At 55.1% G+C, this 25062-nt stretch overlaps 2 protein-coding genes and 1 non-coding gene across 3 annotated transcripts in view; 2 read left to right on the top strand and 1 right to left on the bottom strand.

Annotated features, from left to right (window-relative positions):
• Positions 1–866: 866 nt before the first annotated feature.
• C3H19orf38 (chromosome 3 C19orf38 homolog) lies at positions 867–12154 on the top strand. Its single transcript, XM_060146681.1, has 8 exons — positions 867–1106; positions 1783–1884; positions 2951–3259; positions 5463–5555; positions 6530–6557; positions 7295–7338; positions 8549–8583; positions 11543–12154. Exons 2-8 carry the CDS (start codon positions 1854–1856, stop codon positions 11687–11689), a joined length of 687 nt encoding a protein of 228 aa, XP_060002664.1. The 5' UTR covers positions 867–1106; positions 1783–1853; the 3' UTR covers positions 11690–12154.
• A 1667-nt stretch (positions 12155–13821) lies between these two features.
• Positions 13822–25062, top strand: part of CARM1 (coactivator associated arginine methyltransferase 1) — a 41830-nt gene continuing 30589 nt past the window's right edge. The window contains exon 1 of the mRNA XM_060145148.1: positions 13822–14047. Coding sequence (XP_060001131.1) covers positions 13822–14047 — 226 coding nt within the window. The remainder of the gene's footprint in view (positions 14048–25062) is intronic.
• TRNAE-UUC (transfer RNA glutamic acid (anticodon UUC)) lies at positions 17897–17969 on the bottom strand. Its single transcript has one exon. It is a non-coding gene; the product is annotated as a tRNA-Glu (tRNA).

Raw genomic sequence — 25062 nt, 5'->3', positions numbered from 1 at the left:
GTCTCTTAAGGGCATAATCTGTGTGTCAGCTGACCAATACAGGTATGTGTGGCTATTTCTGAATTCAAAATTCCAGGTTATAGGGACTTCCCTGGTGGCGCAGTGGTTAAGAATCCGCCTGCCAATGCAGGGGACACGGATTTGAGCCCTGGTCCAGGAAGATCCCACATGCTGCAGAGCAACTAAGCCTGTGCGCCTCAACTACTGAGCCTGCGCTCTAGAGCCCGCAAGGCACAACTACTGAGCCCGTGCTCTACAACTACTGAAGCCCGCACGCCTAGAGCGCGTGCTCCGCAACAAGAGAAGCCACTGCAATGAGAAGCCCGCGCACCACAATGAAGAGTAGCCCCCGCTCGCCGCAACTAGAAAAAGCCCACGTGCAGCAGTGAAGACCCAATGCAGCCAAAAAAGTAAATAATAAATTAAAAATAAAAGAAGCTAGGAAAAGAAGAGCCAATTAAACACATGGTAACTGGAAGAAAGAACAAAATAATGAAATAGAAAACTGAAAATAGAGAAAACAACAAAGCCAAAAGTTGGTACTTGGAAAAGATTAATAAAACTGATTAACCCCTAGCAAAGCTAATCAAGAAAAAAAGAGAAAAAACACAAATATCTATTATCAGGGATGAAAGAGGAGACATCACTACAAACCCCACAGATATTAAAAGCCTAACAAGGGAATATGAACAGGCTTATAGCAATACGTTTGATGAGTTAGATGAAATGGACAAACATGAAAATACAAGCATGCTAGTTGGAATCAAAGAAAATTACAAGGTACTATGGGAGGATTCAGCAAAGGCATTTTTCTAAGTCCAGAGGAATCTGGAAAGATTTCCTAAAAAATGGCACTTAAACTGAGACCTGAAGCAGAAGTGGGATTTGACCAGGTCTATAGAATTGTGTTCCAGGCAGCGATGATGGAACACATGCAAAGGCCCTGAGGTTGAAATGAGCTTTGTGTATCCAAAGAAAAAAGTCCACTCTAATGGCCCTTTTTCGTATTTGGCAACTACATGCTTACATCCTTCCTGGGTGTAAACCTCCAGGTGGACCTACCTGCTGGACTTGACCAGAAATGTTTGGAGACCAAAGCAAATCTGGTAAGACAGACCTTTGGAAGTTTCTGGGCTATCAACGGGAGGCAATTTATGCTGCAAACAATGTCATTTCCTCAGTTCTGCAGCTAGTGTTTCCTTCCACCTGGTTGGTGAAGCCCCTGAGGCTTTCCTCCCCTGTGGCCTCACACTGGGAACACTCACACTACACTAGGCATTGCACTTCATGACATGAATTCTTTGGAGCTAGTGTCTACTACTCTTAGCCCCATTCTTCAGAGCAGCAAGCTGAGGCTTCCAAGAAGGACCTTGTCTTGCCTGAGGTCACAGAGGCCAAGCCCTAACCACCATGCCCTACCAACTTCCACCCCACATGTTTCAACTTCAGCACTGGTTGGGCCACATTTTGTGACTTGGGCCTGGGTTTCCCAAAAAACCTATGTTCCTTGTGCTTCCTCATGCCCAGGAGTTCTCAGGGGAAAAACAAAAAACAAAAAAAACCACGCACTGGACCATCTCATTCATTTTTCCCCTCCCATCTGCCGAACCTTGGCCCCTAAGGAACAGCGAGGTGCCAGGGTCTGATGTGCGTCCATGGAAGGGGTGGGGAGGGGAGAGAGTCCCTTTCAGCGCCCAAGTGTGTGTGTGCAACTTCCTGCCAATGAGGAAACACTCGGCTCAAATCAGCCCTGGTTCTTCTTTCCTTGCTCTGGCCTCACAGGAGGAGCTGGCAGTGAGCCGTGGGCCGCGCTGGTCTCAGCCAGATTTCCTGGCCAAACGCGCTGAGGAGAGATGCCCTGGACCGTCCTGCTCTTTGCAGCCGGTGAGCCTGGTGCCCCTGTGCCACCCCTGCTCCGCTCCCTCCACCTCCCCAACCTTGCCTCTGCTGGGGGGTGGCAGGGAGGGTGTGTGTGTGCAGAAACCAGGTGCTGGAGAAGCTGAGCCCTGACCGATTTGCCCCAGAGCCTTGGAAATGCCCCAGGAGCACGGATTTCTCTTGTTCGGTCTCATTATCCCCACCCACATCAAGGGTACCAGAAATGCCAGCCCACCAGAGACAGCAGTGCCCACGCCCCATGACTCAGCCCTACTTGACCTCTGCAGGCTCCTACCTCCAGGGCTGGGGCAACAGGAGGATCCGCTGGGGGCTCAGAGGGTGGGGCGGGGAAGCTAGATAAGGGAAGGCTTGTGTCGACCTCACCTGAGCCAGGCACTCTGCCCGGGAGCCTGTGAGCAGCTGGGGAGACACTGGTCCCTCCTGCAGGAAGTCGTGCCCCAAAATCATATTCTTCACCACAGCCTGGAAGACAAGATAGAACCCCTCTGCCCTCCCCTTCTCCCCTCGGTCACCCTCCCTCCTGCCACCCAGGCTCCTTGAACACACCGCATCCCTTCCAGCCTGTGGCCTTTGCCCCAGACTGTCCCTCTGCCTGGAATGCTCGCCCCCAGTTCTTCCTGTGCCGTGTCTCCATGGAAGCCTTCTGTGGCTACCCTATCACCCTTGTCTCCCTGAGAAAGTCAGCCCCCAGCCCTCCCCGGGGCAGGCATACCTTACCTGTCCCTCTATCTGTCTATCTCGTCTGCTGCTCTATCCCCAGCACCTAAACAGGGCCTGGCACGTAGTCAATTCTGTTGATCGAAGTAGTACGAGTATAATTGCGCTGCTGTAACATCCACGGCTATTATAATAAAATGACTCAAATGCAGCGATCTCTCACCATGTGCTGGGCACTCTACCCCTTCAACATCACAGTAGGGTAGGGAAGACTAGCCTCCGGTTGTACATGAAAGCCAAGGCCCAGATAGGGTGAGCCACTTGCCCAAGGCTACACAGCCAGGCTGGCCTCTGCTCTAACCACCCAGACAGCCTCCCCTATCTTGCTTCGCAGGCTCCTTGGCTATCCCGGCGCCATCCATCATGCTGGTGCCCCCACATCCCAGCAGCCAGAAGGACCCCATCCACATCGCATGCATGGCCCCCAGGGATTTCCCAGGGGCGAATTTCACACTGTATCAAGGGGAGGAGGTGGTGCAGCTCCTGCAGGCCCCCGTGGACCAGCTCGAGGTCATCTTCAACCTGAGTGGTGGCAGCAGGGAGGTTCCAGGGGGACCATTCCGCTGCCAGTATGGCGTGCTCGGCGAGCTCAGGCAGCCTCAACTGTCGAACCTCAGTGAGCCCATGCACGTCTCCTTCCCAGGTAAGGCCCTTCCATCATTCCTCACTGCCCCGGGCTCCATTTTCTCACCTCCGAGGCTTTCTAGGTGCTGTTCCCTCCACCTGGAAGTCATCACAGGACGAGCCACCTCTTGCAACTTGCCAGGACTTTCTCACTTTTCCTTGTTTAATCCTCACAGTCACCCCCATGCAATGGGTACAGCCATTCTCCCCATTTTCCAGATAAGGAAACTGAGGCACAAGAGATGAAGAGACTGGCCCAGGTCACCCAGCCAGCAGGTGGCAGAGCGTTAAACCTGGCATGCGTTCACCCTCCCTGAAATCCAGGCGTTAAACCTGCATGCTCTCCTGCACCCTCCCTTGAGCCCCTGCTATGTACCAGGCACTGTCCTTGGCACTGCAGGTTCAGCAGTGAATGAAACAAAGTCCCTGATGTCTCACAGTTGACATTCCGAGGGATGGGGACAAACGATAAATAAGGAGTTTGGCAAACATTCAGTCTGCCAACAGGGGACAAGGAAAGTGGCAGGGATGAAATATAGCCCTGGCAGTGAAAGCGCCAAGTCCTAACCACTGGACTGCCAGGGAATTCCCAAGGGTGTCTTTTTTTTTTTTTTTTTTTTTTTTTTGCGGTACTCGGGCCTCTCACTGTTGTGGCCTCTCCCGCTGCGGAGCACAGGCTCCGGACGCGCAGGCTCAGCGGCCATGGCTCACGGGCCCAGCCGCTCCGCGGCATGTGGGATCTTCCCGGACCGGGGCACGAACCCGTGTTCCCTGCATCGGCAGGCGGACTCTCAACCACTGCGCCACCAGGGAAGCCCCCCAAGGGTGTCATTTTAAATAGAGAGGAGAGTGGCCAAGGAAGGTCTCTCTGAGGAGGAAACGTTTGAGCAAAGACTTGAAGGATGAAGAGTCAGCCACGTGAGTGTCGGGGGCAGGAGTGTTCCAGGCAGAGGAAGCAGGCTGTGCAAAGGCCCTGGGACTGGAGCGTGCCAGGTGTGTTTGAGAGACATAGAGGCGCCCCATACGGCTGAAGCATAGTGAGCAAGGGGGAAAGGTGGGGGAGATGAGGGCAGGGGGGAGACGACGAGGACTGTGCAGGGTTTTGTGGCTGCAGCAAGGGCTCTGGCTTTTCGTCTGAGACAGAAGCCCTGGGAAGGCTGATGTCTTCCTCTGGTCTTTCCAGGAGAGGGGGCTGGGCCTGGGCTCTGGATCAAGGAGCCGGAGGGAAGGAGGAGCCTCTGGGTGGAGTCTCTGCTTCACCATCAGTCAGAATTTTCCTGCTGCAAAGAGAACTTTGTTGCCAGCAGAGGCCCACTGGCTGTGATGACAGAACAGTCTCTGTGTCCTTCCCCGGCCTCAAGTTCCACAATCAAAGGCCCCCTTCTCTCACCTTGGTCCTGTGGTCTCAGAGTGGGGAAGTGACACCCCTCCTGCCCCAGGTGAATGAATGGACAAGGGCTAACACTGAGAACACCAAGTGTGTGCCTCTCCTCCCCTCCGGGCTAGTTCCTGACCTCCACTGGGATCAGGGCATCTCCTGCTGGCTTCCCCCTCTCTCCAGGGAGGGGCAGCCGAATCCTCTGCAGAGACATTAACTGGAGCTGGGGCTTCATGCTTTTGTGGCTGACCTCTACGTGGGCCTCAGGGTCCACCATGTGGCTGGGGGTGGATGTTGTCTGACTCCCTATTACCCAGCCAGCAGGACTCTTCAGGCCACAAGTAACTGAAAACTTGACTCAAATTGGCTTCAGCGACAAAAGGGGATTTGTTGGTTCACTGAACAGCACTGACTTCAGGCATGGCTGGATCCAGGTGCTCACTGATGTCAGGAATCATGTGCCATTTCTCAGCTCCGCTTTCTTCTGTGTCTTATTCTCAGGCAGGCCCTCCCTCTCAGGGTGTCAAAATTGTACCTTGGAGCCCCAGGTGTATGTCCTACCAGCTTTGTAACGCTGGCCTGAGGAGTAAACCTCTCTTCCCAGTGGTCTAGCCAAAGTCCAGAAATTACTTTCATTGGCTCATCTTGGGCAACATACCCCTCCCTGAACCAATCAGGTTGGCCAGGGGGAGGGAATATGCTAATTGGCCAGAAACAGGTTTGCTAGATCCCCAGGGTCTAGCAACACCCAAACCAAATGGAGGAATGACAGGAGTCCCACCTTCTCCCTGCAACCCCACAGTTCCATGACCTGCCCAATCTCTCTTTTCCCATCTTCCTCTAGTGCCCACCTGGATCCTGGCACTCTCCTTGAGCCTGGCTGGAGCCTTCCTCCTCCTCGCTGGGCTGGTGACCACTGCGTTGGTCGTCAGGAAAGGTAACGTCAGGAAAGGCAGAGAAAGCATGGCCCACCAGAACTTGTGTATGCACTCCCACTCATACCCATTTTTAGGAGCACGGTTGGGAGTCCTTACTACAAAGGTTTAGCAGTGAAGAACCTTCCAGAATTTCAATGATGGTGGTGGGCAAGGGCAATTTATATATGTATATATACATGTATATGTGTGTATATATATATATATATAAATTGTTGTAAAATATACATGACATAAAATTTATCATTTTAACACTTTTTAAAAAATTATTATTTTTTTGGCCACGCTGCGCAGCTCGTGGGATCTTAGTTCCCTGACCAGGCATCAAACCCAGGCCCTGGCAGTGAAAGTGGATCGCCTGGGATTTTTTTTTTTAATTTTTTTAAAAAAATTATTTTTAAATTTTTAATTTTTTTCATTTTAACCCTTTTTAAGTGTCCAGTTCAGCACCATTAAGTATACTCACTTGGTTGTACAACCATCGCCACCATCCATCTCCAGAACTCTTTCATCTTCCCAAACTGTAACTGTCCCCTTTAAACACCGACTCCCCGTTCCCCCTTCCCACAGCCCCTGGCACCACTGAACTCAGTCTTTAAAAACAAAATTAAGCGGGAATCCCCTGGTGGTCCAGTGGTTTGGACTCTGTGCTTTCACTGCAGGGGCCATGGGTTCCATCACTGCTCGGGGAACTAAGACCCTGCAAGCCACATGGCGCGGACTTAAAAAAACAACAACAAAAACCCCAACAATGTTACATGCTCATACCTTGTTTGAAGTTTTTACCAACCTACATTGATCATGAAATTGGGGGGAAAAAAGTGTCTTCAGTAGCTCCCCTGTTGAGTGGGAAATTTGCCAGCGAAGAAGGAAAGGCTGGGCTACAAATGTATGTGGGCCTTTTGGTTTCTTGGCTTTTTGCAACCAGGATGCAACCAGGACCAAAATCTAACAAACGCTTTTTTTTCTCTCCCAGTTAAAGTAAAAAACTTGCAGAAGAAACGGTGAGACCATCCCTGGAGACCCTCAGAGGGTGGTTTTGGGGAAAGAAAACTCAGTCCCAAGGCAGGAGTTCCTGATGGCCATTAAAGACTCTGATAGCTGGCCGGGTTCTGGGGGAAGATGGGTCCTTCCAGGGCTCCACCCCAAACAGCGTCTTCTGGTGGGAGGCTGGCTTAATAGAAACAGGTGCTATTCAGGAAGCGCCTACGGTGTGCCCAGCATTGTGCTGCGGGACTCTGGACCCTGAGCTCACGTGATCCTCGTGGCCGCGCTGGAAGCAGTCACTAGGAATGGCCCCATTTTACAGATGAGGAAGCTGAGGCTTCCTCGCATCCCTTTACGGCCATTTGCCAAAATTTGCTAAGTAATCATTCTAGAAATTCACAATTGTGGGAGAGGCGAGTGGTGCCCCCTGGGGTTGTGCAGCGCCCAACTTGTAGCCTGTAGACAGTGGCCCTGGTTCCTGGGCATCAGAATCTACTGGCTCCAGCCTCGGTCTCTCCCCTCTGAGAGAGGGGTGGACACCGTGCTGCCTAGTGGCAGAGAACTAGCAGTAGCCCCGGTGATGGAATCCTGACTTCACCTGGCTGTGGGGCTCCTGCGAGAGAATTTCCATCTGAGGGGATTCAGGGAGGATGCGGAGGTGGGGTGGGGAGGAAGGGCCAAGTTTGACCAGGGCTACCTGGAACGAGCCTCCTGCTTGAGACAAGTCATTACTTTCTCCTGAAACCCTCTGCAGGGAGCGAGAATCCTGCTGGGCCCAGGTTAACTTCGCCACCACAGGTCTGTGCCTCCCGTTCTGGTCCCTCACCGGGGTAGGGTCACTGCCTCAAAATGCCATCGGGTCTCACTACTCGCTACTGAGCCCCTTCTACAGCTGCTCACTTCCCTTAGAGTTGAGAACACACGCTCCCCTCTTTCTCCCCCATCCCCTGCCATTTCCCGACCAGGTTCACCTTTTTTTCTTTTTTTTTGGTGTGAACATCTTTCACCTCTTACCTCTCCTTGCCCCATCCTCATGCCTTTCACTCATTCTGCCCTCTGCCTAGAATACTTTTCCTCCCTGTGGTCTGTCTAAAGGTCGCCTCCTTCGGGAAGCCTTCCCTGACTTCCTAGGCAGGATCTACTCTTTCTACTTACATGCCCCCAGAGCCCTGTCGTTCTTCTTACCCCCTCAGTAGAAACACAAGTAAGTAATCATTGCGTGCTTGGGTGTGTGACACTCGCCTCCACCACTGGACCATCAGCTCCAAGGGGGTGGGGAACTGCATCTGTCTTGTCCACCATCAGGGCACCCGGCTTTCACAGTGCCTGGCACCGTCCTTAAATGGAGCCCCACTTGTGGTCCAGAATGTGCTGTTCTGCTGGGGGTGGGGAGAGGGACCCAGCCTGTGAAGTGCGATGCCCAGGAAGGGGCTCCAAGCAGAGAAAACTCCATTCTCTGTACTTCTTTCACTGTCTCACGTATTTATTGAGCACCCCGACTATGTGCTAAGGTCTGGGGTCTCCCAAGGTAACCAAGACAGAGGTGGTTTCTGTCCACAAGCCCATACTCCGGTGGGGAAACAGCCCATGGTGGGCCGGACCCTGTCTGGGCTAGGAGGCTAGTCCCCAGAGGAAGTGGTGTTGAATCAGAGACCTATAGCGGGGAGCAGGGAGTAGCTGGGTGAAGAGTGGGCAACCCAGGGTGGGGGAGGAGCTGAGAGGTGTTCTGGAAAGTGGAAGTGGAGACAAGGCACCATTTTCCCAGAGGTCAGCCAGAGGTCCCTGAGGGAGGGTTCTGAGCAGTGGAGGGACACAGTTCAATTTGCAGCTGTGCACAGTGCACCCTGTAGAATGGGCTGGAAGGGGGCAAAGAGGATGAGGGGTGATGGACCTTACGCCCTTCCTCATGGTTGACTTGGGGCCTGTGGGCTTGCGGGGAGGGCCTGGGGAGGGCGGTGAGCAGGAAATCTGAACCGGCCCCCATCCTGGTCTTCTCTTTCTGTTGCAGACATGTCCTTCGATAACTCCCTGTTCACCATCTCCGTAAGTCGTCCTGTTTCTCGGTCCCGATTTTCTACTGACTGTCATGACCATGGGAAGTTTGGGGCTACCACCAGGCTGGGTTGACCTGTTTGTCTCTGAGCTTCTGGGGTCTGGGAAAAGCCCAGAATCACTGAGCAGGGATTGTTTGTGAGCTGAGAGTTGGCACTGGAAAATTCCAGGGGATAGGAGGTAGGCACGTTGTCCAGGCCTTCGTGGGGCAGTGGGCGGGCCCCTGGTTGTCAGCACTGCCTTTGCACTCAGAATGGTGACAAGGGACTCAGGGTGACCTGGTGGCTTCTTTGGGGTCATGGAGCCTTGTGACAATCTGGTGCACACTGTGGTTCGCTCCTGGTATAAAGAAAAGCCTACTTTTGTGTTCAGTTTCGGGAACTTCAGCTTAGCTGTCCCAGACAGGCGTCTCCCTTTCGAGGGGGAGGGTCTCAACCCTCATTCCCATCCCCACTCCCCACCCCCTGCTTAGCAAGGGGTGTTGCTCCGCCAGATCACACAGTGTCCTGGCTGGGATTTGAACCCAGGTCTATGGGACCCCTCTACACAGCTGCATCTTGTGATGGCCTTGGGGTACTTATTATTATTAGTTTACTAAATTAGAGATATCCGACCCCTGGACACGATGGATCAAGAAAATGTCCAGCTAGGGAAATTCCCTGGTGGTCCAGTGGTTGGGACTCCACACTTCCACTGCAGGGGGCCCAGGTTTGATCCCTGGTGGGAAAAACTAAGATCCCACATGCCGTGCGGCGTGGGCCGGCCAAAAAAAAAAAGAAAAAAGGAAAGAAAATGTGCAGCTAGCTCTTCTCCATGCAGAGAGGGGTACAGGTCTGGGGTGCAGGTGGTCCCCCTTGAGGCGGCCTCAGAAGTTCCATTTGTGTAAGTGGACGCTTTGGGACTTCAGTCAGGGAGCCTGGGGTGGAGTCAGTCTGCTTGGGGCACCATGGTGGGGAGGGGAGTGGGGGAGGTTTGGATGGGTTCAACATAGCCTTCCTGGGCATCTGGACAAGAACAAGATGAGGCCCTTCATCCCTCAGAGCTTCTTAATTCTACAGGGGGAGACAGACAATGCCATGTGGGGTAGGAGTGACCAGGAAGCTCACTTAGGTGGGAGATCCGGGAGGTCTCTGAGATTAGCGACAAGCAGGAGGTAGCTGCGGAGGATTGATCCAGGCTCAGGACACGTTCTTGGCACGGCCCAGTAGGGGTGCAGCGGAGTGAGGAGTAGAGAGGGGCGCCGCGCGGAACTTTGACTTTGACTTTGACCCCAAGTGAAGGGTGAGCCATGAAAGGTTCAGGGCGGAGGTGGGACTTGACGTGATCTATGTGCTCACGGGCGCCCTCTGGCGGCTTCGTGAAGGATAGACTGTGGGGGACCGTGGACGGACGGGAGCTGGGGGACCCGGCAATGGTTCAGGCGCCAGACGTGGCGGGTAGTTTGGGCCAGTGTGTTGGCAGCGGAGGTGGAAGAAGCGAACAGATGCAGGTCAGGTAGATTCAGGGGATGGGAAACACGGCACTGATTTTGGAGTGGATGAGTGGGCCGAGGGAGAAGGAGGCGTGGCGGAGTTCCGGAGAGACAAGAGACAGGTCACCTCACTCAGTGCTGCCACAGAGCAGATGGAGACTGGACCCCAGTCACTGGTATACAGATGGTGGGAAGGAAGGGGCTTGGCACTGGCCTGTCCAGCCCTCTGAGATCTCAGCTCAGGGAACAAATCCTGAGCTGTTAAGAAAAGCCTGGCAGGTGGGGCGAGTTCTGAAACCTTCTGTGAGAAGTCACACCGCTCAAGGCACTAGCCTGGTGATTACTGCCTCCCCCGCACCCCCCCTTTTTTTTTAAGGCATTTAAAATGAAACGGTGGAAAACAGAGAAAAGGAAGGAGAAAAATAACTTATTTCAGTCCTGGTGACTTTAAAAATATATTTTTTTTAGTTAAATTTTTTTTTTGACTATGAAATACATCCAAATGTAAAAATTATATACATAGTAAAATTCTCTTCTCTTTCTTAATCCCTCTCCACCCACTGGTCTCCCCCTCTGCACACAGACATACAGGTAAATCACCATTAGGAGCTTCCTGCACATACAAGCAAAGGCAAAAATAGCAAGTCTATATCCTCACTCTTTTTAACACAAATGACAGCATGCTAGCCACACTGTTATGAACGATGCTTCTTTTCCTTAACAGTAAATTCTAGTGATCTTTGCTAGTTTTTAAAAAAAAATCATTGTAAAATAGACATAAAATTTACCATTTTAGTCATTTTTCAGTGTACAGTTCTGTGGCATTAAGTGTATTCATATTGTTGTACAACCGTCACCACCATCATCCCCAGAACATTATCTTGCAAAACAAATCCTGTCCCGGGACTTCCCTGGCAGTCCAGTGGTTAAGACTCAGCACTTTCACTGCAGTGGCCTGGGTTCAGTCCCTGGTTGGGGAACTAAGATTCCACAAGCCGCACGGTGTGGCCAGAAAAAATAAAACTCTGTCCCTATTAAACACCAACTCCCTGTTTCACCCCCACTGCAGGCCCTGGCACCCACCATTCTACTTTCTGTTGCTTTGATGGATTTGCCTATTCCGGATTTTACACAGAAATTATGCCATACAGCGTTCATATTTATGAGTCGTAGCCACCCCCGGGGGGGGGTGTTGGCATTCTCCCCCATTGTACAAAAGGGGAAACTGAGGCACAAAGGGGGCCATCACACCTCATCAGGGAGAGGGGGAGCTGCAATTCGATCCCAGGCTGTCTGGTTCCCTATTCAGCAGAGAGGAAGGCAGGACAGACAGCAGGATCAGGGCGCTGAAGCTGTGTGTGTGTGTGGGGTGAGGTGAGACCCGATGGACTGGGGGAGTCTCGGGCTCAGAACATGGGGCAACCCGAGATCCTGAAACCCCAAATCACCCGGTTCTCTATTTTTCCTCCACGGACAAAGAAAATGACTTCAGAAGAAGACGCAGCCACCCAGGATGCTCCCTCAGGCTCTGCTGTGACACCTGGCAACTCTGGGACCCGGAAGAGGCCCACCTCCACGTCATCCTCACCTGAGCCCCCAGAATTCAGCACATTCCGGGCCTGCTAGGGGAGCCCTTCCCTCTGTCTGCGTGCCCTCCGTTCAGCCCTCCCCCTTGAGCTGGCTGGGCTTTGCAGGGTCTCAGTTCCCTCCAGCTACGTTGGGGACTTCTCGCTGCTGCTTCCTCAGGGCAGTGAACAGAGGAAATGAAGGGGACCCCCTGGCCTTGGGACCTTCCTTGCAGAGGAGCAGGAGTGGGAGAGGGGATGCAAGCATCTGCCTGGAGGCTGGACAGAAAGCAGGAAGCCTCTCTGGATTGCCAGCTTTTCAGACCACCACGGAAGGAGCTGTTAAGATCCCTCAGCCTGGCCATTATGAAGTCTGAGCTCTCCACACACCCCTCCGCTTTCCTTCGTCCCATGCATAACATGGTGTGGACACCATGCACACTGTCCCATGCAAAAACCCAATTACACCTGACTTGGGTTTTTGGAGCATAGGGTACCCGGGGGTTATATTCTATGTGCCCTGCTGGCATGCCTAAGTTATTAATTATAATGCTTGGAGCTGTTCCCAAGGCCTCTGTGGAGTGTAATCCTTCAAGCCCAGGACCTCTGGGGTCCAATCACTGATTGCGGCGGGGGGAGGGGGCAGTACCCCTCAACTGCATGCAGTCAGGGTGGTGTATTGGGAGGCCCATGGGGTGTAGGGAGGGGGGCAGTGCCATGTGCGGTCTCTGCTTAAGTCCTTGCATTGGTGAATACAGGAGGTGGAATGATGGAATGCTTGAGGAGAATGAGTAGTAAATGAGCAGGTCCAGGGACTTCCCCGCCGCATTAGTGGTTAAGACTCCTCCTTCCCAATGCAGGCGGCACGTGTTAGATCCCCGGTCGAGAAACTAAGATCCCGCAAGCGGCACGGTGGGGCCTTAAAAAAAAAAAAAAGCAGGTACCGGGAAGAGTGGCAGCTGGAGATGGCGGGCGGCAGCAAGCACGTTTGGAAGCCACCAAAGAGGAGGAGAATGGGGGCCTTGGAGCAGTGGAGGGGGGACTTGGAGGGAAGATGGGTGTGTGTATCTGTGTATTGAAAGGGGCACTAGGCCCTAATCTGCTGGATTCACTGGTCAGCCATCACTGCGGGAAGGGAGAGTGAGTTGGGGTGGGAGGGAAGGGGCTAAAAGAGAGGTCCAAGAATTTTTTTGTGGGGGCGAAGACAGTGAAGGGCCAAGGATGGAGGAGGAGGGCACTGGGGGAAGCGGCTGGAGATGATGGGGAAGAGAGAAGGAGAGGTTGAGTGCTCCGAGAGGGGGCAATGGTGGCGTGCAGAGGCCAAGTCCATGCTCAAACTGCTTTTCCAGAGGGCGCGATGGGGGTGGAGCCATAGGCTGGGGCGCGTCCCTACGTCCTGTCCCCGCCCCTCACTCCGGCCCTCCCCAAGAACCCAGAGATTCACAAAGCGAGACCAGTGGTGGGGTGGGGAGCAGGACCGGTATAGGGGCGGGGCCTCTTCGCAGCTGGACCCCGCCCCTCAGTGAGCCGCCGTACAAAGCCGGGCGGGACCAGGGGAAGAGCCCAGCCTCAGGGGCGTGTTAGAGACTGTCGGGCGTCAGGCCCGCCGCCACCGTTCCCCTGGCTGGGGGAGCCACCTCACACAGCACGGCCGCTTGCGCGGGGCGGGGCTCCAGCGTTTGTCCGCACGGCCGAGCACCGCCCTTTGACGCGCGCTCCGAGCTGGGCAGCCGCACCGCCTTACAAAGCGCGGCCATTCGGGCCACGCCGGGGTGGAGGCGGGGCCCAGCCCTAGGGGCGTGTCCGCGCGGCCGAGCACCACTTCTGACGTACGCTCCCGCCCTCGCTGTTCCTGGGCCAAGGAGTCACCTCACAAAGCTGCGACCGCTAGCGCGGGGCGGGGCGGGGCGAGGCGGGGCCGGGCCGGCCCCGCCCCCCAGCGTGCTTCCTCCCAGAGCCCAGGGCCGCCGGCAGGGGGCGCTGCGTCACGGGGCTGGACCGCAGCGGCGGTGGCGGCGAGGCTGCGCGTGGCCATCAGGCGGCGCTACCTGGCTCGGCCTCGGCCTCGGCCTGTGCGGCGGCGGCGGCGGCGGCGGCGGCGGCGGCGGCGGCGGCGGCGGCGGCGGCGGCGGCGGCCTGGGCCCGGGCGCGGCGGCGGCGGCGGCGGCGGCGGGGCCTGGAGCCGGATCTAAGATGGCAGGAACGGCGGCGGCGGCGGCGGCGGGGCCGAGCGTGGGCGGCGCAGGGGCGGCCGGCCCGGGTGTCACGGGGCCCTGCGGGGCAGTGTCCGTGTTCCCCGGCGCCCGCCTCCTCACCATCGGCGACGCGAACGGCGAGATCCAGCGGCACGCGGAGCAGCAGGCGCTGCGCCTCGAGGTGCGCGCCGGCCCGGACGCGGCGGGCATCGCCCTCTACAGCCGTGAGTGCGGGGCCCCAGGGCCGGGCCGAGGGCCGGGCTGCGCGCGGGGGCTGCGCACGAGGCCGGACGGGCGGGGGGCCCGGGGTGGACCGGACGCAGCCGCGGTGAGGGGACCGGGGTCCCGAGGGTGAGGGGCCCTGATCCTTGGGGGCCTGGTATGGGCTCCGTGGGGCCGGGTCGAGGGAGCTGGATGTGAGGGGCCCCCGAGTGAGGGGTGTGGAGGAACGGTGTCAAAGGGGCAGAAAGAGAAAAGAGGGCGTGAGTGGTGGCCAGAGGTGAGGTGCCCCGAGCGGGAAATGGGGGAGTAGTGAGGGCCCTGAGATTGGGAGGGGGTGGGCAGGAAGTGGGGGGCCGAGAGTGCAAAGTAAGAATTCGGAGGAAGCCGGGGGTGGGGGGGGGGCTGGGTGGGAGGGGAGGGGGCCTGGGCGTGGGAGAGGTGGGAGTCTGTGGGCGGGTGTGGCCGCTCTAGCGGGGAGGAGGGAGGGGTGTGGGCAGCCTCTGGCTATCTCAGGGGACCCTATGGACTGCCAAGGACGGTTGGAAAGTGGTGCCCAGTCTGGAGGGACCTGGAGCACCCTGTGCCACTCATCTGGAGGGCTTGGCGTTCCGGACCCCCGAGTGGGAAACTTCTAGATCTGGGGAGAGGGGTCCTGCGAGGGTGGTGCGAGCTGCTCGAGTGTGCGCCTCGTGGAAACGTGGACGGGGAGGGCCCTTATCTGGATGTCCAGCTCCGAAGTAAGAGGTAACACGGACTCCTCCCTGGCCACGGTCCTCCGATCTTCCTTTCTGGGGATGTGAGAAGCTGGTTACATTTTCTGAAGCTAGTTTCAAAACTGACATTAAGGTGGGAAAAAAAAAAAAATCACAAATGTGTTTGCCAAGGACCTCGCGTCTTTGTAGTTCATCCTTTTTCTTTCTCTTGTTACTCTTTCTTATCAGTTCTCTCTGGTCACGATTCCTCCTTCACATTTAAAAAATAATTAATTAATTAATTAATTGTTGGCAGTGTTGGGTCTTCATTGCTACGCGTCGGGTTTCTCTAGTTGTGGTGAGCGGGGACTACTCTTAGTTTCGGTGCGCGGGCTTCTCATTGCGGTGGCTTCTCTTGTTGCAGAGTGCTGGGCTCTAGGCGCGCGGGCTTCAGTAATTGTGGCACATGGGCTCAGCAGTTGTGGCTCGTCGACTCTAGAGCACAGGCTCAGTAGTTGTAGCGCACGGGCTTAGTTGCTCCTCGGCATGTGGGATCTTCCCAGACCAGGGATCGAACCCGTGTCCCGCGCATTGGCAGGCAGATTCTTAACCACTGCACCACCAGGGAAGTACCTCCTCCTTCACATTTTGTTATTCTGTTACACTCAGCTTGGTCTCTCCGGGTTTCTTGCACTGATGCTCTGTGGAGTCACTGAGGGGGCCTCTCCTGGCTTTGGCCTGTGTGAGTTTTTTGCCACTTCGGGAACGGGGATTTTCTGAAGGGAAGTGTGTGGAGCAGTTGGTTCCCACACAGGATTCTCTCCACACCTCAACTTGGAAAACCCAAAATAAAGGAGCTGTGCGTCTGTCCCCAGCATCGCACCTCTTTTTGCTGGGGCAGAGCTGGGTCTTCTTGGATCAGATGAGGAGAAAGAAGGGTATCCTCGGTGGGCATCGGAGCTCAGGAAAGACACTTAAGCTCAGCAGGATCCCCCAGATCACAAGCATGGCCATTCATTCAACACGCATTAATGGGATACAGAACAAAGAAGGGCAGTGTTTCTCAAACTAGGGTTCCAGGGCTGATCCGCAAAGGAGTTCCAGGGGAGGTGGTTTATCTTTGGTAAATAAACTTGATTTTAGAACAGTTTTAGATTGATAGAATTACTAGGAAGATAATACAGAGCGTTCTCATGTACTCTACACATAGTCTCCTCTCTTTACATGTTCCTCCAGGAGAGTTTTTACTTTTGTGTTTTTGTTTTGTGGATCTACTTGGAATTGTTACTAGTTACAAAGGGAACACTTCCCTTTTTAGAGGTCATTCATAAGTGAAGCGATCGTCAATAGGAGAAAGTCCATGTTTCTCAAACTGAGAGCCTCAGTCTGAAATTATTTCAGACCCCTGATGATACAGTCTCAGAGGTCTGAAATAATTTTTTCCTCTTTAGGCTCAAGTAACATTAGTGTGAGGTATTAGTGTAAAAGTATGGGTTCTGGAGTTGGCCAAAGCTGGTTGTATTCGTTTTCCAGGGTTGCCGTAACAAACTTGGCGGCTTAAACCAACGGGAATGTATTCTCTCATAGCTCACGGGCAGAAGTCCAAAATCAAGGTGTCGGCTGGGCCACACTAGCTCCACAGGCTCTAGAGGAGGATCCTTTCTTGCCTCTTCCAGCTTCCAGTGACTCCAGGCGTTGGTTGGCTGGAGGCCACAGAAATCCAGTCTCTGCCTCTGTCTTCACATGGCTGTTCCCCTGTGTCTCTGTGCCTTTTCCTGTAAGGTCACCTGTTGCTGGATTTAGGGCCCACCCTAAATCCAGGATTATCTTAGATCCTTAATTATGTCTGTAAAGACCCTTTTTCTAAGTAAAGTCATATCCATAGATTCCGGGGGTTAGGGCTTGGACATATTTTGGGGGGCATCCACTACGTGGGCTAGACTGGTGCCCTGAGGGTAGTTGTGGGTCTCTGTGCCTCAGTTTCCTCGACGGTAGAATGGAGGTGATGACAGGACTGTGGCACAGTGTGTTTGCTCTATGAACGAACACTTCTTCTTTGGAAGCAGCACCTGCTCCGGTAAAGGCCTGGTGATGGCCTCAGAGTTGGTCGGGTTACTGCTCAGGGCGGGGCAGCCCTGGTTCCTGAGCCAGCTCCGCCTGGGGAGCACGGGCCTCCGGGGAAGAACTTCTCAGAAGTCTGCCGGGGGAGTGCAAAGTCCTGGATCAGAGATCAGGCCCGGCCTGCTGGGTGTGGAGGGCTGGCTGACGGTCCCCTGGAAAAAGGCAGAGATGGTCCAGCCACTGGGGGGACTTAGGGGTGAACCACGCTGCTTCTGGGAGCTTTAGGCTTTCTCTCGGGATGAACTTCGTCCCTGGCTTCAGCATTTCCCAACCTGGACCCTTCTGGGACCCGAATGCTTTGGCCAGGTGAGAAGGCTTCAGGAACCCTGTTGTGCTCACCTGTCCCTCGTGAGGCGAGGTCTTGCGAGCCACTGGTGATTCCAGATCCCGGGCATTCGCCTCTGTGGGTGGAGCTGGGGTGGGGGCGGGTGGGCGGTCGACCGAGACATCCGCCCGAACCTCCCAGTGTCTCACATCTGGGAGCTGAGGGTCCTGAACGTGGAGTGTGACTGGTGTGAGTCACCAACTACGCGGCCTTGAACTAGCCATTTCACCTGTAGCAGCCCTGTAGCGACACCTGTACACGTCTTCCGTTTCCTCACCTGCGATGGGAATAGTGCCACTGGGGTCCCGGGCATGTGGGGGAGGTGCAGCACGGGGTTGTGGAGCAGGGTGTCTGGGGGTGAAGGGTAGATCTGTCTATAGATGTTATCAGTGGTGGTGCTACTGGCGTGGAATGGTGAAGAGCTGGCTTTTCTAGGAGGGAGTCCCTTATGCTGTGGGGCTGCCCAGCTGCCTTGCACCCCCAGCAGATGGGAGGGGGGCCCCTGGGCTGCCACCTCTGTCTCAGGCAGCAGGGCTGGGAGATGGGTGTGGGTAGCAGGACAGCCAGCCCCTTTCCTTGACGTTTGCCCCCTCCCTGTGGGAAAGAGGACAGCTGAGGAAGGTCCTGTCCCAGTCACCCTGCAGTGAATGGTGACACCCCCCACCCCTTCTTTTTTTTTTTTTTTTTTGGCCTCGTGGCTTGCAGGATCTTAGTTCCCTGACCAGGGTTCGAACCTGGGCCCCCGGCAGTGAAAGTGCAGAGTCCTAACCTCTGGACCACCAGGGAATTCCCTCCCCACCCCTTCTTGCCAGTTGATGTCAACCTGGCCCGCGTCCATGAGATTGGCTAAATGGCAACTACCGAAACTGGGCCGTTTTCCTTGGGCAGAGTTGCTGGCTTCCCGGGCCTTGAGGAAGCTTTGGCACAGGCTCTGGAGCCCTTGGACATGGGCTGCCATCCCCTTGCAGGGAGGCAGCTCCTCGGAAAGCCCATCGTGGGGCGGTGGGGCGGCGAGCAGAACAGACTCTCAGTTCCTCAGCCCCGTGGCGGCCTTTCTGGAGCTGACTGTGCTGCTTTTCTCTTTCAGTCCTCTGACCTGTCCCCGCTGCACTGGCTAGGAAGGGATGTACGGCAGGGCTGGCTCTGAAGGGCTAAATTTCAGTTCGTGGGGGACGTGCCAGGGGTGGAAACCCCAGAGAAAAACCCTCTGTAAAAGCAAGGTGAAGCATGACCTGCTGTTCTGGAATCAGGACCCTGTGACTTCCTTCAGTCACCCTCCTGGTAGCCCACACCCCCGGTAGCTGCGGCAGGGGGGTGGTAGTGAGAGGGTTTGGAAGAGTTTGTCCTCCACCCAGCCTTGAGGACATTCAGTGTCAAGCTGGGGGGAAGACCCAGAAAGTTACACCAAAAGGCATTCACGTTTCAGTGGTGCCTGCTAGTTGCTGCTGGCTGCAGTCATTTATTGAGCACTTACTGTGTGCCAGGCCCTGCTTAAACCAGTGTTGACAGACTCAAATGCTTGACTTTGGGGGCAGCTGGGGAAAGGATAATAATATAAAGCAGGGCCTGTGGGCAAGCTATGGCCCGTGGACCTGATCGGGCCTGTGGCCAATTTTTTAACCGGTGATAGCTAAGGGCGGTTTGTACATTTTAAAAATAATTAATTAATTAATTAATTAATTTTTGGCTGTGTTGGGTCTTCGTTGCTGTGCCCGGGCTTTCTCTAATTGCGGCGAGCGGGGGCTACTCTGCGTTGCGGTGCGCGGGCTTCTCATTGCGGTGGCTTCTCCTGTTGCGGAACACGGGCTCTAGGCGCGTGGGCTCCAGTAGTTGTGGTGCACGGGCTCAGTAGTTGTGGCTTGCGGGCTGTAGAGTGCAGGCTCAGTAGTTGTGGTGCACGGGCTTAGTTGCTCCGTGGCATGTGGGATCTTCCCGGACCGGGGCACGAACCCGTGTCCCCTGCATTGGCAGGCAGATTCTTTTTTTTTTTTTTTTTTTTTTTGCGGTATGCGGGCCTCTCACTGTTGTGGCCTCTCCCGTTGCGGAGCACAGGCTCCAGACACACAGGCTCAGCAGCCATGGCTCACAGGCCCAGCTGCTCCGCAGCATGTGGGATCTTCCCGGACCGGGGCACGAACCCGTGTCCCCTGCATCGGCAGGCGGACTCTCAACCACTGCACCACCAGGGAAGCCTGCAGGTGGATTCTTAACCACTGAGCCACCAGGGAAGTCCCGGTTTGTACATTTTTGAAGTGTTGATTAAAAAGAAAAAAACAACCCAAGGAAGAATATTCAACCAAGACCATAGAGTCCTGCAAAACCTAAGATGTTTACTTACTGGCCCATGACAGAAAAAGCTTGCAGACCCCTGGGATAAATGAATGAAACAGGCAGGAGGAGGGGGGACTTGGGGACTCAGCCCCAGCCAGGGTTGGCAGATCTGCCACAGCTTAAGAGAAACTGAAAAGCCCTTCTTTGTGTAGATCTGTTTGTTTTGATTGTGAAGTGTCCTGATTGCTCAGGCCAGATAGAGTACACTTTCTGGACTGTGTGGGTCAGTTAGACTAATAGGTGTGGCCCTTGCTGTGTGTTACCACTGGTCTTTAGAACAGTTCTGGGAGGTCGGCACACCACTCCCATTTTACTGCTGGAAAAGCAGGGGTGAAAGGGCTTGACCAAATAACATGGCTGGCAGGCAGCAGAGCTGGCTTTGGAGTTCACGGCTGTTGGACCCTCTGCTCACTGCAGAGTGGTTCAGTGGAAAAGGGTGGTCAGGATTCAGTTTATCTGTGCATAACAGAAACCCAAAGTGGCAATGGCTTAAACAAGATGGCAGTTCATTTCTTGTGCTTTCGTCCTGAAGCCTTGGAGGTTGGCAGACCAGGGCTGGTGTGGAAGCTCTGCTCCAGGACGTCCTTGGACCCAGGTCCTTCCAGCTAACCCCTCTCCCACATCCAGGGTTTGGGTCTTGTCATCATGGATCAACATGGAGGCTGGAGTCCAGCTATTACACCCTGGTTTTCAGACAGCAGGATAAAGAAAGGGACAAAGGATGCCAAGAGCATTGCCAGGTGTCTGTTAGGGAAGGTTCCCAGGGCTGTGCTTCTGCTTGCATCCCATTGGCTAGAATGCAGTCACATGGCCACCACTAGCTGCAAGGGAGCCTGGGAAATGTAGTCTTTAGTCTGAGCAGCCCTGTACTCAGCTAATTTCGGGGTTTCTCTTTCAGTGGGAGAAAGGGGAAACAGACATTGGGAGACAGTCACCTTGGCCACAGTAGGTAGGATGTGGATGTAGCCACCAGTGTTGGGAAGGATACTCCTGGATTGTGGAAAGATGCTCAAGTGGGGGGTGGGGACAGTAGCCTGGTGTGGAGCAAAAGGGTCCCTTGGAGGAGCTAAAGGATGGGTAACAAGGTTGGGCCCAGGTCACTTTCCCGAGTGACAGGGCCTTTTCCCTTATGCGGTCAGGAGCGGCCTGCCATTTTTCACGGGGGCCTAACATGATAAGAATGGTATTTCTGAAGATTACTCTGGCAGCAGGTTACGCTGTAGACGGGAGCAAGGAGAGAGAAGCCTGCAGAAGCTTCCAGGCGAGAGAATGCAACAGAAATGTAACCGAATAGTTTCACCTTAGTCTGCCCCTGAAGCGTGTCAGAGGCCAGGAATCATGTTATGGAACAAAAGGTGAATTCTGCCCAGGGCAAAGGCAAAGGGCAGATGGCAGAGGCCATGACCCATGGCCAGGGGTCGTGAGTGACCTGCCTGCAGGGTTAGCTCCACTGTGTGGTTAAAAGGAGACTCCCAGTATTTTAAAAATCAGAGGATTTCACATCAAAATCTGGCTTTGTACTTCTGAAAAAGCAGAAAGGCTGGCAGTCCTGGGCCTTCACACCCCGAGGCTGAGTTGGATGGCAGTGCTGCCTTCAGAAGGGGCAGGCACCCCACATGGCTAGAGTCCCTTCCCTGCTTGCTGCTTGCAGCACAGGCCTCGCACCAGGAGCCATTTGCCCTCTCACTCGCAGCGCTTTGTCTCCTTTCTTTTCTTTTTTTTTTAATTTCATTTCTGGCTGCATTGGGTCTTTGTTGCTGTGCGCAGGCTTTCTCTAGTTGCGATGAGTGGGGGCTACTCTTCGTTGCGGTGCGCGGGCTTCTCATTGCAGTGGATTCTCTTGTTGTGGAGCATGGGCTCAAGGCATGCAGACTCAGTAGTTGTGGCTCATGGGCTCTGGAGCGCAGGCGCAGTAGTTGTGGTGCACGGGTTTAGTTGCTCTGCGGGATGTGGGATCTGTGCAGTGGTTTGTTTCTTAAAATAGAGAGGCATTTCTCTGAACCCAGGTTTCCATCGGGGGTGGGAAAATGTTTCTTACCCTTAGCCCACACCCTTCTTCGTCCCCCATCCCTTTCTCTAGGCCGCTGAGTTGGAGCCCCGTGGAGCTGGGGGCTGTTACCCCAGTCCAAGTTGACCTGGCTTCCAGTCCCGAGCCCCGCCCACTGCCCACCTCCGAAGCCCCTCCCCTTCCTCACCTCTCCCTGCACCTGTGTAGCCCACAGGCCCTCACTGGCAATTTGGAAGTCTAAAAGGTATGAAAACCTAACTTCTTACTCATTTGACAGCAAGCTCTAACCTGACCCAAACTGGGGCACAGTTCCCCCCTGAGCTGCCATGTGGGGCTCCCTGTAATCTCTGGGTATCCAGTTTAGAATGACCATTCCCGCTTTTGGCTGCAAGACTGTGCTCGGTTCTGGACGTTTCCTATAGTTTGCTGGGGATAATCCATGTTATCTGAACCTTGTTAGCTTTCTTCAGATCTGAAGAGTTTGTAATCTGAAACACACCGGGCCGCACGTGTTTCAGGCAGGGACTAAGGGCCTGGCGCAGTACCCCCGTTGGGGTTGTTTGGGCCCATACGTGAGATCACGGGTGGAAAGTGGCCGGCGTCGTGAGCAGCACCTGGCAGGAAGCACAGGCATTAGGTGTGGGGGCCTGCGTGAGGTGGGCGTGCAGGGCCTTTTGGCAGAAGGAGGAGTATGGTGTGAACTCAGGTGATTCTGTGCTGCCTTCTGGGAGCAGGTCATATCTAGCAGAATGGGGGAGGCAAGAGAACCCTTGGCGGCAGGCGAGGCTCCTTGCCTGGGGAGCCTGAGGAGGCACCTGAGGAGGTGGTGTGTTTGCCAGGACGTCGGGAGAAATACCCATCCCAGATGGGGGGAGGGGGGGTTGGAGGGCCAGACCTGGGCCAGACTTGGCTGCTCCCATGGAGAGTGGAGGCTGGGAGGGGCTTCAGGCAGCTCAGAGCTGAGGCTCTCAACCCGAAGTCCTTGGATGGCCCCTGGGAGGGGGTTGTCCCATGATCCCTTGAAATTATATGCCGCTTGCATAAGGGTAGAGGAACAAGAGTCCATAGCTGGGACCTCAGAGGAGCCTCGCCGGAGGCAACACTTCTAAAATGCCTATTAAGTCTGTGTGCTCCTGGTAGACTGTGGCTGTGACGCTGTAGTTGGTTCTCTGTGCATTTTTGGGGGGAGAGGCTCCCTTGCTTTTGATCCTCCTCAAAGGGATCTGTGACCCAAGAAAGGCTGACAGCCACTGAGTTCAGCAGCAGATTGGGGAGTGAAGTGGATGCCCCTGGCTTGTAAGGGATGGTCAGTGGGAGAAGCGGTGTGTGTGTGTGCGTGTGTGTGTGTGCGTGTGTGTGTGTGTGTGTGTGTGTCCCGTCCTCAGACAGGGGGAGTGACTTTGAAAGGCAGGAATGCCAAGGGCAGGTCACTGGATTTCAGGAGGGGCAGCCCCATCCGAGGGCTGGGGTGGGGGAGGGAACCCAGGCAGATGGCAGGTCTGGGGAAGGCTGGGTGGAGAGTGGGAGGGCGACCCGGGACAGCAGGGCCCACCAGCAGTTCTCTGAAAATGGGGAGACCTGAACTTTCATTCTTTCAACCAGAAGCGTATTCAGAGTGGACTTGCTGTCGCACTGTGGTCGTTACCATTTGTCTAACTTTAAACAGCAGAACTTTACTGAGCATCCGTTGTGTGCCAGGTTCTGTTTTAGGAGCTGGGGTTAAGCACGTGGGCCCACACCTGTGGGTCTTGGTGTGTGTGTGTGACAGGCATTAAGTCAGCAGGCACCCGCTAGTGGTCAGCGCCTTGGAGGAGGTAAAACGCACTGAGGCTTGCGAGTGCTCGGGGAGGGGCTGCTCAGAGTGAGGGGCAGGAAGGGGTTGGCCACAGACGGTCCCTGCTCAAAATGGGGCATGAACGCCACCAGGAGAAGCGCAGGTGAGGCAGTGCCTCACCATCGGCATGACTGCTCTGTGCCTCAGTTTCCTCGGCTGTAAAACGGGAATCTTGGTATCCTACCTTGGAGGGTTGTTATGAGTTGTGAGCTAATAGAAGTAAAGTGCTTAAAATAGTGTCTGCTACTCAGCAGGCGGGAAGAGCTGCTGGGGAGTGAGCCTGTGGGCCCGCATGGCCAAGGACAGCCGGGGGCCAGTGTGGCTGGAGCAGGGTGCGTAGGGGGAGGGCCGGGCCCCAGCAAGGGGCTTGGCGTTTATTCCCAGAGTGTTGGGGAGGGAAGCGACACCTGTGGTTGTGTCTGGGCTCAAGCCCAGTTCTGTCCCCTGTCCTTTCCTGGCAGGGTGATCCTGGGCGAATGACTCAGCCTCCCAGATCTCAGCTTCCTTGTCGGTGGGGAGGTTCCACTGAGGGGCTTGGCTGGTGCCAGGTGATCACCTGTGCCCGAACTGTAGGCACGCTCCTAGTTTCGGGGAGCAGAGAAAAGGCGGAGTAAGAACTCCTCTCATTGTTGCGGGGGGGAAGTGGCCCAGGAGCCAGTCTGAAGAGAGTGGGGCAGGAGGCCACCAACCGGAGAGAGTTGAGGTGGGAAGGAGGCAAGTCCCGGGGCAGGGGGCAGTGGCTTAGCTGGGGTCTGCTGTATCTCTGGGCCAGTCCTGCTCTCCTGGGTCCCTGTCTCTCGGCCAGGCCAAGGGACAGGCCTGCTTTGCATTCCTGGGTTGGAATGCCCGCCCTTCTCCCTCCTGTTCTGCAGCAGTCCTCTGGAGCGTCAGAAGCAGCTGGAGGTCATGATTAGCATAGGCCGTGGAGCCTTATCTGACTTGACCTTGTGACCCTGGCCAAGTGACCCTAGTTCTCGCTCGTTTCTTCCTGGAGCATGGAGAGTGGTCTTGGGGGCTGGTATTAGCCCCACACACACAGCAGGTGAATGACATGGTGTAAGATGTCATTGGTCTCCTAAACCTGCTGTTGTGGTCTGGAAGAGGTGATGGTGAAACCCCCAGACAGGTACAGGAGGAGCTGGGAAGGGCACAAGGAGGTGGCCTTGGAGATCCCGCCCAAGCCCCTCCAGGTCCCGAATGACTCACTCTGTGCGTTCACCCTCCTGTTTTCTCACTTCCGGGACTTGCTTGAGAAGCTTCAGGATTCGGGGTCCCAGGAACAGTGCAGGCCGGGGCTGTTGGCACCCTTCACGTCTGCCCGGAGAAACCATGGCACTTGCCCTGACGCTCGTTACGCTACACAGCTCCGACCTTTGGTTTAAGAGCCCCGAGTCCCTGACTTCTCCCACACCCACCTCTTTTGTTCCCTGAAAACTAGTTCTGTGAAGGAAGTTGAGACCAGGCTTCACCCACGCCTGCAGGAGTTGGATATGGAGGCTCTGTGGCCCTCGTGCGTCTCCCCTGGTGGTTATCCTTTAGATCACTTACTTTAATGGTTGTTTAATCAACACACACAGACGCCTGGGCCTTAGGTGCACTTGACAGTGTGTGCATCCACGTAACCGCCACCCAAAGCCAGACCTAGAATTTGTCCCCCAGCCTCTGGGTGGGTTTTGTTTGGTCAGGTGGGTCTGTCCCCTGACGCC

This window comes from Lagenorhynchus albirostris, chromosome 3, assembly GCF_949774975.1.
Source record: "Lagenorhynchus albirostris chromosome 3, mLagAlb1.1, whole genome shotgun sequence".
NCBI classification, from domain to species: Eukaryota; Metazoa; Chordata; class Mammalia; order Artiodactyla; family Delphinidae; genus Lagenorhynchus; species Lagenorhynchus albirostris.
Note: the sequence above shows the minus strand (reverse complement) of the source record. Positions and strands in the feature narration are given on the sequence as shown.